Raw genomic sequence first — 13309 nt, 5'->3', positions numbered from 1 at the left:
ACAATTTGGACTGTGCAATGAAATTAATTTTTAAACAACATTTTATGAATTCAATTGTATTAATGTATATTCTTGATTTCCATTTAGCCGGAACGCCGTTTTACCCGGCTATATCTGGTGTTAGGACATCCGGGCAACGCGTCTATCGGATACCTTGTTCTACCTGTGAAGCTGATCCCCAGCAAACAGAAAAATGGATCCGCGGAGAACCAGAAATTTTGGCCGAGACTGGAGATACCAAATGTCTGATCATGGAACTACCTTTCAGACAAGAAATTTTCAACATATGGACAACTACCTGTGTAAGTTTTGAACAATCAATTTCATTTTAGACAATGTATAGCAAAAACGTCATTTTGCTATAAGTGCAGAAGTTTTGGACATTACGCCAGAATGTGTAATTTTCACAGACAACCGGACGTGAAAGTTGTTAAGGTTAAATCGAAATCCAAGTTACGTCGTGACGCAGAAAGAATGAGAAAATTCATAGAACAGAAAGCTATGTCAATGTTTCCTTGTTCGGAACTTAATACCATAGAACTGATGGACTTCTTTCCAACAAGGAATTCATAGATAACGTAAGACTCAGGCACGACCGAGTGAATTCCGAGAGAGTTAAATTCAAAATTAAAAGTGTACACTATGAAAAGAAATATAAAGAGTTAAATCAAAATCATACCAGTGTTGTTAGCAATCTAGAAAAACTTCAAAAACAAAACGCAGATGACCAAAAAGAAATGGAAAAATTACGTGAACGCATTAATAATCTTGAAGAATCTAATTTTGGGCTGTACGATCAAAGATGTGAAGCAATCGATAAGCAATTCAATCTACAACGCGATAAAGAACATATGCGGAATCGAATCACCAAACTAGAAGACGAATTGGACAATTTTCGGAAAAATACAAGAGAAGATAACTATTCAAACCAAAACTATCGTTACAGAGGACGCCACAACCACAGAAGACACTTTCGGAACAATTTCAGATGAACAGTAAGACCCGGGTCGTGTCTTCAAGGGCCGCGGGAATATATGACCGGACAATTTGGACTGTGCAATGAAATTAGTTTTTAAACAACATTTTATGAATTCAATTGTTTTAATGTATATTCTTGTTTTGCATTTATTTTATTATTCTGAACTTTGTCGTAAATTTAGGCATAAGTGTTTTACACGGATTATGTGTCATAATCTTGGACAAAGGACTTAAATTCATTTACTCTATTCATTTAATTATTTATTCTCTGTAACAGTTTAGACAATAATTTACTTATACGTGTCGGACATTAATTACTCTTCTAGTCTATTGTTATTTCTATTTGGCATATGTTAATCTTCTTAATCCTTTAATTGCTTGTGCTTATATATATTGTTATTGTTTGTATGTTACTTTACATTTGGTTTGGAGTTTGTTGTTCGGTCTTGCCGGACTGCTAAAATAAAAGTTTAAGGAGCGAAATATTCCTTCTTGATTTCCATTTAGCCGGAACGCCATTTTACCCGGCTATACTTCGATAAAAGTAAATCCAGAAAAGCGCTTCGATGAAAGTAAATCCAGAAAAGCGATTCGAACACAAACACGTTATAAAAAGATATTTTCATTAACATATTTTATTCAAACGGCAAAAACAAACTGAATAAAAGAACATAGTTTTGGCTGTTATTTGTAGATCCTTTATGTTTTGGCTGTTATGCGTTGAACCTTTATGTTTTGGCTGTTATGTGTAGATATTTAATGCTTTGGCTGTTATGTGTTGATCCTTTAGGTCCTTTATAATTTGGCTGTTATGTGTAGATCCTTTATGTTTTGGCTGTTATGTGTTGAACCTTTATGTTTTGGCTGTTACTTGTAGATATTTAATGCTTTGGCTGTTATGTGTTGATCCTTTAGGTCCTTTATAATTTGGCTGTTATGTGTAGATTCTTCATGTTTTGGCTGTTATGTGTTGAACCTTTATGTTTTTTCTGTTATATGTGTAGATCCTTTATAGTTCGGCTACTATGTGTTGCCCCATTATGCTTTGGCTGTTATGTGTTGATCCTTTATATCCTTTATAATGTTGCTGTTATGTGTAGATCCTTTGTGATTTGGCTGCTATGTGTTGGCTCTTTATGTTTTGGCTGTTATGTGTTAGATCTAAGGTTTTAAGCCACAAAACGTTCGTTTACGAGTTGAATTGATGTAGTTAGTTAATCAGAATTAATCGAGGCAAATTATTTGAAAGAAAAATGCATAAAAAATATAACTATAACTATAAGCACACAAACAAAACAACCAAAACCTCGGAACAAAACAATTTGAAGAAAATTTAAAGAAAAAATGTCATTACTTTTCCACTGAAAGTTTACTGTGTAATTCTATTTGATTCATTTTCAATATGTTAATACCCCGACACATTGGCTAATGGAAAAAGAAACATTGCTATATGCATTAAAATATGTGTTATGAAATGACACTCTGCAAAAAAGTGATTCAAAAGTCATACCGAAAAGGTACGCAAAAATGTCATAGGAACAAATGGGGAGCGATTCAACTTACGTTGACTATAAATAAAAATATTTTCCCCGTGACTGCAGGCATCTGACTTTGGTAATGAAAAGTTATAAGTGTATTGCGGAATTCTACATGGTGTTTTGCCATTAATATGCTCCAATGTCAAAGTCTTTGTTAATGTGTATTTTCGCGGGTTGATATTTTCGCGAGGTCCTTTAGGTCCTTTATAATGTTGCTGTTATGTGTAGATCCTTTAGGTCCTTTAGGTCCTTTATAATGTTGCTGTTATGTGTAGATTCTTCATGTTTTGGCTGTTATGTGTTGAACCTTTATGTTTTTTCTGTTATATGTGTAGATCCTTTATAGTTCGGCTACTATGTGTTGACCCTTTATGCTTTGGCTGTTATGTGTTGATCCTTTATATCCTTTATAATGTTGCTGTTATGTGTAGATCCTTTGTGATTTGGCTGCTATGTGTTGGCTCTTTATGTTTTGGCTGTTATGTGTTAGATCTAAGGTTTTAAGCCACAAAACGTTCGTTTACGAGTTGAATTGATGTAGTTAGTTAATCAGAATTAATCGAGGCAAATTATTTGAAAGAAAAATGCATAAAAAATATAACTATAACTATAAGCACACAAACAAAACAACCAAAACCTCGGAACAAAACAATTTGAAGAAAATTTAAAGAAAAAATGTCATTACTTTTCCACTGAAAGTTTACTGTGTAATTCTATTTGATTCATTTTCAATATGTTAATACCCCGACACATTGGCTAATGGAAAAAGAAACATTGCCATATGCATTAAAATATGTGTTATGAAATGACACTCTGCAAAAAAGTGATTCAAAAGTCATACCGAAAAGGTACGCAAAAATGTCATAGGAACAAATGGGGAGCGATTCAACTTACGTTGACTATAAATAAAAATATTTTCCCCGTGACTGCAGGCATCTGACTTTGGTAATGAAAAGTTATAAGTGTATTGCGGAATTCTACATGGTGTTTTGCCATTAATATGCTCCAATGTCAAAGTCTTTGTTAATGTGTATTTTCGCGGGTTGATATTTTCGCGAATGCATTGACTTTTCGCGCTGGAGTTTAATTAACGTTTTGTTTGGACGATAAATGTGCCTTTATAATCAATATTGTTAATGTATACAAACTATTCACACATGTTTGCGCTTTTCACGTTATCGCGAAAGTAATGAACGAAAATGTTTACGTTTACAGTATTTATATTTTGCTGTCAATACCATTTTGCCTTCAAAAATAGTAGGCCAAGAAGCCCGTTATTCTGAGAAAAACGTTCAAAGAAATTCCCGAAATAATGATTAATGAAAAAACTTTTTATGTTGGAAATAAAATAGAGAATGGTCTTTTTCTGTTGAATCGTGTTTCAAAGTATCTACGTAGAAACATGCATTTTCCAGTGTTTGATTATAAGTACGTGAATGCAAGAAATTTAAACAACTCGGAAATTGGTAAACGCTTTAATGTTTTATCATTTTACAGTTTGAGCTAAAATAAAAATTAGAGCTTCTGCATGAAAAATTAATAACATCCAACATTGAATGAAAATTCTATGATAAGTGACCAATAGTTTTTCAGTTTTTTTCTCGATAAAATAAAAGTTTTGAAAGCGTGTGACAGTGCAAAAAATGTACTAGGCTATCAGTGGTGTATCTACACATTACATACCGAAAGATAAAATTCTGATAAAATGTGTCACTATAAACTACCCTATATTGAAACTAGATATATACTATTATCATTCAGAAATTATTTGTATATTTAATAGTGTATTATAATAATAAAATCATATAAAATGGTACACATTTCTGCGAACGTACAGCGTGCTGTTGCCTTGGTAGTAGGATGTCTCTGTATGGCTATTGCTGGTTCTGTCTATTGCTACGGAGTATACATTGTATCTGTCAAGAAGCATTACAACTACACCCAGTCGGCAGGTAACAAATAATATTTTGATATGGTTATATTACGCTAAAAAATCTTGTCAAAACTGTTCTTTCTGAGACAGTTTTTTTCGTATCTTTTTTAAAAGTAAATTAAAAAATCTTACGCACAAGACACTCATTAATTCATCATCTTATTTAAAACCCTTTCAATTGCTTTCGTCGTAAAGTAAGAAGATCGCAACATGTGAATCAAAAGCATAAAAAAACATTATGTTCAAAACAAAAAAGACGGAAAAAACAAGCATTAGTCTACAAAACACTACAACACAACTTTTTATTGAGCCCCGCTCACCGAACTAAATGCAGGGATGAACCCGCGTGCATCGTCAAGGAGGGAAAACAGCTCCTCCTCTTGATGCATGCGTCCCATTGCAAGATAACATCTATTGATATATCCCACTAAGATGTTCAGTGATGGATAAATTAAAAGACATTATGTGTTATTCAGGATTTTCACAGGAAATATGCGCTTTTATGTTACCTCCTATACATTTCTAGGAATATGATTGGTTAAAAGCAACTGCGTGGAGACCGTGTATATTTCATATTAGGTTAGTAGGCTGGGCTTATTTCAATACACGGTTAGTAGTGGTGTTATGTCTCTTTATAAAACAACACGGTGTTGAGGGAAAATCTGAAAGCTTTCAACAGACAAAGAAATTGATGATGAACGATTGAAATAAATTCATAAAACATATTTTAAGCTAACAAGTTGTTATTGCGGGCATTTGTTTTTGTATAGACCAACGGAAGAAGGTTCTTAATACTAAGTATTGAAGACTTAATCACTTTGATAGGCCACTAGTCTATCACCCCCAGTTTTTGGTGGGGTTCGTGTTGCTTAGTCTTTAGTTTTCTATGTTGTGTCATCTGTACTATTATTTGTCTGTTTGTCTTTTTTTTTTTTTTTGGCCATGGCGTTGTCAGTTTGTTTTCGATCTATGAGTTTGACTGTCCCTCTGGTATCTTTCGTCCCTCTTTTCTAAATACCACATGTTAAGATAGTCGGTAAGATAAATGCGTTCCACAGTTTGCTAGTGACCTAATACGATATATATGGAGTCAGTAAATTCCATATGGTGATTCAATCTTCGCTCTCACCCATATGGAATTTACTGACCCCATATATATATATGTCATATTTGGTCACTAGCACACTATATAACCAATAATATTTCCTGTAAGTGTTTTATATCTTCTGAGTCGTCAGGTGATTGGGATATAGGGCACTGACACGGAATATGAACCTATTATTCCTGTTTTGTTCACAAGGGAAATCGGCTGATAACAGCATATTTCTCTCCAATATAGTATATGTATGTACGCCATGTGTAGTTGTTTCATAAATATTTAAAGTTCACAAATGAAAGGTTGAAGTCATCTGGTTTTTATATTTTCGTCGACCATCAAGACAACATCGATTTTACAATGTTACTGTGAGTCATAGAATGTTTATATATATGTGGTTGTGATACCTTTTATAAAAACTCAGTGGTTTTGCTTACTTTGATATAAATATACGAATATATGGTATGATTGCAAATGAGACAGCAATCTACACGAAACAAAATGACGTTGATGTAAGCATCTACATGTAAAGGCACTATTGGGCATTGATTTTTTAAACTAAACTTTCGACTTTTTCAATGCGGATTCTTGAAAATTTATAACAGTATAACAGTTGACCATGCTACAATACCTATATATAAACAATGGGACTTGTGGTACGGAATAACGTAAGTTTGTAAATGTCATTGTATTATTCTTTATTGTTCCTTTGATTTCTTTCCTCTTTCCCCTGTTATTTTTTACAAATAATCACAATCCTATTTGTATATACGTTCTAATTTTGACCTACCTTCTTTTTCTGCAAAGTTCTTTATTTTGATATTCTAATCGGCAAGGAAAATTTATTAAGCAAAGAAAGACAATTCACATTACATATTTTTATTTTCAGTTGAGCTGTTTGGTTCTACGTCGAACTTTGGGATATCGTTAGGATTCCCAGCTGGAATGATGTGTGAACGATTTGGAGGACGTTGGGCATCCCTAGCAGGTCTAGTGATATCATCATTGGGCTATATGTTGTTATGGAGCACCACTTTAATGAGTCATTTCTATTCAACAACGTCCGCTCTTCAAGCGGTTTACTTTTTTATTGCAGGTATATGTATATCGTTTTAAGATATCATAAGTTACATTAGAACATTCAATTACAGTTTTTTCTTACTAGAATTTAACTTGATTTTTTTTTATTAAGTGCCTGTCTCAGACAAATCCATGCAAAGTCATCCAAAACCAAGGTTACACGATCATCTTCATATTCTGTTGCAAGGAAGATCTAGTCATGTAACAAATTAAGAAAAAAAAATCCAAAAGATTCACGGATTTGCCTTATAAAAGGCTGTTACTAAAAATGGAATTTCTATGAAGATAAAATGTTAAAAACATGCTATTTTTGATATATTAACTTTAAGATTCATGTAGGTATTTCAGGCATTATATTAGTCGACTAACATTTTCAGATTTATCCTGCTTAACGTTGTGTTTTTTTTTTTTGTTTAAGTGCCAATCTGCCTAAAAATCAGGCATTTGTGAAAACATGACAAACAAAAACCCGCTCAAGTTTACATTAATTAAATTCAAAATGTATAATGGTGCACGAATATAATACTCGTTTTCTTTTCCTGTTCTGGTATTTCAATATCCCTATTTGGTTGAAATGCACTAGAAATTATCAATTAAGGGGAGCTAACTTCTTAATTTGCTATCATTCTAACCAAAAGTTATCTATAGATTTCTGGATTTACCAGACACGCAGAAACGAAAGACCTTCCATTTGTAATTCAGAATTAGGATAACTGAAAATAGGATGGTTAGGTCGGTGGGTTTTTTTTCGACCATGCTTTGAAATTCTTCTAAATTGCCTGATTCTTACAAAAACTGGCAGTTTTAAAAATACAAGGTGTCACCTGATATCGACGCCGTAGTGTGATATAGCTATGGATCACTTATGTCGCTTTTCATCATCGTCGTCGTTTGCATCGTCAACATCACACTTTATATTAATCCTCAACTTCTTGAAAACTGATTGATAGAATTCACAGATTCTTCTTTAGGGCATATAATTGTGCACCTAGTATAATTTTGATGTTTGATCAGAATTATTTATTTTGTTATCCATATCAAAACAAGGAATTCTTCATTTCTGCTTTTATCGGTTACTTTCCAAAACATGGCCATATCTGCTTTAAAAGTCATTTATAAACAACTATAATATGATGCATACCTTTAATACCATCATTTATTTAATAAATATATTTTTTCGTTTTTTTTATTTTTTTTTGTTCCATTTCTCATACGTGTGATCGATGTTTATTATGATGGTTTCATGATACTTTTACGATTAAAAAGTAGATCAATATTCATACTTCATTTATAGGTTTTGGTGCTATTTTCTTGTACATGGCAGCCATGACAACTAATTCCATTAACTTCAATCCAGAGCACAGAGGGAAAATAGTTGGTATTCTAGATGCTTCATTTAGTGCCGGTCCAGCAATTATGGCGCTCCTGTACGGGAAAATATTTGCCGCTGGACATGTTCACGATGAGGAAAATCAAAATCTTGGCGGTTTTTATCTCACGACAGCAATTTCGTTTGCTGTTATTGGATCAATGGGAGTTTTTTTCCTTAATAACTATCCATATGAAGGAGAGAGAAAGATTGATGAAATCTCTTTAAAAGTAAACGAATCTACAATTGCGGGAACATTTGAAATTGACACCGGTCCACCAATCAAAAATATTACAGGATTAAAACTGTTTCTTAGGTTTGATTACCATTTTATCGCATGGTCATATATTTTCTGTGCAGGTCTACAATTAATGTTTCAGAACAACATACAAACCTATCTTAAAACATTTGATCTCGAAGAATTTACTACTACTTTTGGCACGATTAATCCGGTTTGCGGTGTCTTATCAAAATTTATGGTTGGATTTGTTTCTGATTTAATGATGCCAAAGGTACCACGGGTAGCCCTGTTACTTATTTTTAACATCGTCCAAACTATCACTTTAACATTGTGCATATTCTTCTCAGACAAATTCCCCATGTTAGTAATGGCTTTATTAGTTATTGGCCTGGCAAATGGTGCTGTTTGGTGCTTAACTCCAACAATGATCAGTGAATTTTATGGACTCAAATATTTCGGTAGAAATTGGGGAGCAACAATTTTCGGAAATGCAATAGGAGGGTTTGTTGTGCAACAGATTTATGGATGGACATATGACAACAGCATTCGAATAAAAGGTGCGACCGATTGTAAAGCAGGCGTCCATTGTTTTACTTGGAGTTTTGCCATGGCTGCAGTTCTCTCTTTTTGTGCATGTGTATTTAATATTGGACTTTTACAGAATCAAAACGACATAAAGAAGCGACAATCAAAAACACAGAACGAGCCAAGAACCGTTCTATAGAAATACATAATCATCAGTACTATCAGATTGAAAAGCAAATGATGATTTGTTCATTTAAACGAACACAAGGAATTTTTTTATTGTTCGCAATACTACAATTAGGAAGTTTCTCGCTATTTTACTTGTACCAGATTTTCGTAAGAAATATTAGAAAAAAACATAATAATTACTCTGACATAAATAATACATCACAATTATTGCTATTAGTAATTGTTTGATATTTTACAATTATATGACCATCGATAGAAACATTTGGGGACCAAGTTGTCTAAGTATATGAGTATGTTAATTACTGTATCACTAGCCTGTCAACACCGATGCTGAGGGTTCGAATCACGCACGTGGCAGGTGCGTTCGACTCCAACCTTAATTGACAAGGATTGTCAGTTTTCCTGTCGAAGGTCGGTGTCTGTCCCCGGGCACTCCGGATTCCTTCACCAATAAAAACTGACCGCCACGAAATAACCAACAGTACTGAAAGTGGCGTTAAACACCAAGCAATCAATCAATCAATAGTATCGTCGTAAAATTAAAGGAGAATGCTCTGATTGTCATGTAATAAGATTTACTTTATTAAACTTGCTTAATTTACATGTTATATCTATATATGCACGTACTTTATTGAAAGATTGATATTTGTGTTAAAATTATTCCCCCCTCGAACGTTATACAGCCAAGAATTGAAAACAAAAACTTTAGTAAAATGAAAAATTACACGAAAGCGTGAACGTTTAATAATATATGATAAAAAAATGCAGAGAAATAATGTTCTACTCGCGTGTGAAATTGATTTTTGACATTTGTGATTTCAGTCAAAATGTTTCGGAAATATAATGTTTATTGTTATAATCTTGTATACATATATGGCTTATGACTTCTTTGAAATTGGACAATAAAACCTTAGTTAATATTCATATTTTCGTTTCTTTCAAAAATTTCAATAATTTAAAACTGGTATCCGCCTTATTTTGTTGTTGTTGTTTACTTATAGAACCAAATAAACCCTAGAACATTCATTCTGCTTATTTGATGACGCTCGAATAAAACTCACATAAACAGACAAAAACAAAACCATATGTGTTGTTCATTCTTTTTGCTTCATTTTAATTGGTACAAGTGCTGTCGGACGGTCAACTTCTGAGAATAGTATCATCTGTCTTGCAGCAAGAGTTTTGTTACAACCATTATTTTAAATGACTCATTGCAATTAAATTTTTAGTTCTTAAATAACGCAATTGTAATAAAACAGTACTTATATCTCTCGAGTGCAGAATTTATTGTGGACTGCTTTAAGTTGTGTGATTAGTTCCTGGTAGCTGACAGTGTTGTTCTGAAGCTATACCGTGTGAAATCCTGACACAGGCGTAACATGTAATGAACACGATATCTTACTTTATGTGTATATAACTAACAGTACTGAATCTACATTTGATTTATTCTCTAAAGTCATCGAAATTAACATTTACCTTTGAAAAGAGGTGAAAGATACCAGGGACACATTCAAAACTCAGAAGTCGAAATGAACTGACAACACCATGGCAAAACATGAAAGACGACAAAAAGACAAACAAATTCACAAAACACAACAAAGAAAACTAAAGACCAACACGAACCCAATCACAAGATGTTGAGAGATCGCATGTGCTCCGGAAGGGTAAGCAGATCCTGCTTAATAAGTGGTACCCGAATGAATGATTAAAATTACATTCAAAATTTTCAGTTTATAAACAATGTAGTTGTTCTTCATCTTAAATGTCCTAAATTACTTTGACCTTGAAGTTTGCCTTTGTTCTGTTCCGATTGTTTTTGTTATGATGTTTACTTCATTTCATACTGTTGAATTAACCTCTTTGATGTCGAATTTGCCTTGTGAAAGAAAGATGTATTGATTATGTGTCTTGCTTTTCGGGAATCAATTTGCCCATTATATAAACATCAAATGGGTTTATTATATTGTAAAAACTATTTACGTACATGTGTATAGACAATGATAGAATTATGAGTAATAAATAGAAATAGTTGTTCCGTGTCTCATCCGTAACCTTCTGGTTGTTGTCAGGCATTCATTATCGTAGATCACCTGTAAATTAAAAGATAACATTTGTTAGTGATATACAATGAAGACATAGTCAGAAGTGATCAGAAGTTGTTAGAAGTTACAATAAAATTGAGAATGGAAATGGGGAATATGTCAAAGAGACAACAACCCGACCATAGAGCAGACAACAGCCGAAGGCCACCAATAGTACAGTGATCGTCCATAAGAAATTACCAACTTGTGATATTCACACAATTATATTTTAAATACTAGTAATAATTTTAATTTTGGCTGACCTAAATCTTGACGAAATAATACCTCCTACAAATATAACAGTCTAAACCAATCAGAACGTCAAAAATAGTGACTTTCCCTCAATTTAACACCGTTTCACAAACTCAAAAATACAATTCTGTTTTGTATTTCATATACAGCTCAAATCTATACAAACTTTCAAACTGACAAATACATGCCCAGATATGATGCTAGTTTGCAAGTTTGTGTACAAATTACACATATTTCTTGGGGAATTTTTCAGGCAGAAAGAAAAGGAATTATTATTTAACGTATCGTACATGTACCTAAAATGCATTTAATATCATTTACTATTATGGGGTTTCTGCTGCTTCTGGACGCCATTATTACTGATTATTCTGTCACTTCGTCCATTCTCGCCTGCGGTGAACACGTCTATTAAGCACGAAATATGTATCGTTTTCTAGGTGCATTTTGACTCATATACTCACTGATATATCTTGTTGATTTTTTTTCACAATACAGCGGCTCTTTTCACAAAAAATCTTAAGAGTAAAAATACTCGTAAGTCATACACATTTCAGTATAACTTACGATCAATTTTAATCGTAAGATTTTTTGTGAAAAGAGTCGCAGGTCACCAGTGATCTAGCATCAATAGGTTCATCGTTTTGAATATAAGGAAGGTTACGTACTAAACCCTTCTAGATTTGAACTTGTCAGTCATAACAAAATGTCAGTACATGGTATAAATTGTTTAAAACCTTTGTTTTCTTTTCAGAATGACTAGAATGACAATACAGGTATCTAAATCATGGCTGTATTTGCACCTAATGCAGTACTGAATTTTCATATTTTTTTACGGGTATTGTTTTGTCTATATGGCCTTTCAAAACTTAAAACTTAAAACATCTGAGGTCAGTTTTGCCTGAGATAATTGCTATTTTTTAAGTGGACGGAGTCAGTTTTATAGATTTGTCAGCTTAGAATTAATGGACTGATATTGTTCAAGGGTCATGAGATTATCCTTTGAAAGTAACAAAAAAACAGTATTACGCTCACAGTAATATATTCGAGGAAATGGCCATTATTACAGCTGTTACAGTATTTTCAAACATGATGCGAGTAACGTATATTTTGTATTTGTATAATTATTGTTTTTTGTGATATTCAAGTTTCAGCTAATTTTTCAGTATTGTATTTTTCTTGCCAGAGAAGGAAAGTCGCTCCAAAAAAAAAGATGCAAGAAAAACAGACTAATATTAATTGTATTGAAATGTTCGCAAATTCAACATCATCAATTTTATATGCTTTATTTAGATCTTCTTTTTCAAATCAATATACGTGTACCTTTTTGCATTTTATCCATTTATTTTTTTATCAGAAACTGCCATCTAATGAGGAAGTAATGATAGAACAATTTTTGCACCGGAAGAGACTTATTTTTTTTATCTTATAAGTCTAGAGAGAAATGACAAGGTAATTTACCACCTAAAATGTAAAGTCAGGTCAGTCCAAATCAATTTTCAGCGACAAAATTATAAACACGCCTTGAAAGCTAATCAGTAACTATATTTTTTCAAATTAAGATGTATTATTAATTCCATTAAAAGCTCTATGCAAAATAATATTCCAATCTTTCATTCTAGTTTTGTTATATTAGTATGCCGAACAATGCCATGATCAAAAAGAAATTAAGGGGAACAGACAAATAACAGTCCTATAAACATTATTAATAAACTACTTGATATAAACCAAAATATAAAGCCACACGAACCCCACTAAAATAGAAACGGGAATACACGTAGGTGCTCCTGAAAGTTAGGAAGTTCCTGCTATAACAAGTGCTTATGTAAAGTGATTGACAGTCGGAAAACAAGGGACATATAAATGTAATTTCACAATGGATCACCTACGGCCCTATTTGAAGTCCTTTACTTGATAAGAGCATTAATCGCAATCAGACACCCATTTAGAGACCTCTTTCCACACATACGTTTCCTATAAAATTATATGAAGAATATGATCACACGATTATGAGAAAAAAAATGTTTCCC

General features: G+C 32.9%; 2 protein-coding genes across 2 annotated transcripts in view; one reads left to right on the top strand and one right to left on the bottom strand.

Annotated features, from left to right (window-relative positions):
* The first annotated feature begins 4326 nt into the window (after nucleotides 1-4326).
* On the top strand, nucleotides 4327-9294 carry LOC127720773 (uncharacterized). Its single transcript, XM_052227526.1, has 3 exons — nucleotides 4327-4468; nucleotides 6435-6641; nucleotides 7920-9294. Exons 1-3 carry the CDS (start codon nucleotides 4327-4329, stop codon nucleotides 8957-8959), a joined length of 1389 nt encoding a protein of 462 aa, XP_052083486.1. The 3' UTR covers nucleotides 8960-9294.
* An 88-nt stretch (nucleotides 9295-9382) lies between these two features.
* LOC127719480 (uncharacterized) overlaps nucleotides 9383-13309 on the bottom strand; it is a 29606-nt gene continuing 25679 nt past the window's right edge. Inside the window, exon 4 of the mRNA XM_052225629.1 lies at nucleotides 9383-11039. Coding sequence (XP_052081589.1) covers nucleotides 10956-11039 — 84 coding nt within the window. The 3' untranslated portion in view covers nucleotides 9383-10955. The remainder of the gene's footprint in view (nucleotides 11040-13309) is intronic.

This window comes from Mytilus californianus, unplaced genomic scaffold (genome assembly GCF_021869535.1).
Source record: "Mytilus californianus isolate M0D057914Y unplaced genomic scaffold, xbMytCali1.0.p SCAF_11, whole genome shotgun sequence".
In the NCBI taxonomy this organism is placed as follows: Eukaryota; Metazoa; Mollusca; class Bivalvia; order Mytilida; family Mytilidae; genus Mytilus; species Mytilus californianus.
The sequence above is the reverse complement of the archived record's forward strand: the minus strand, read 5'-3'. Positions and strand labels throughout refer to the sequence as shown.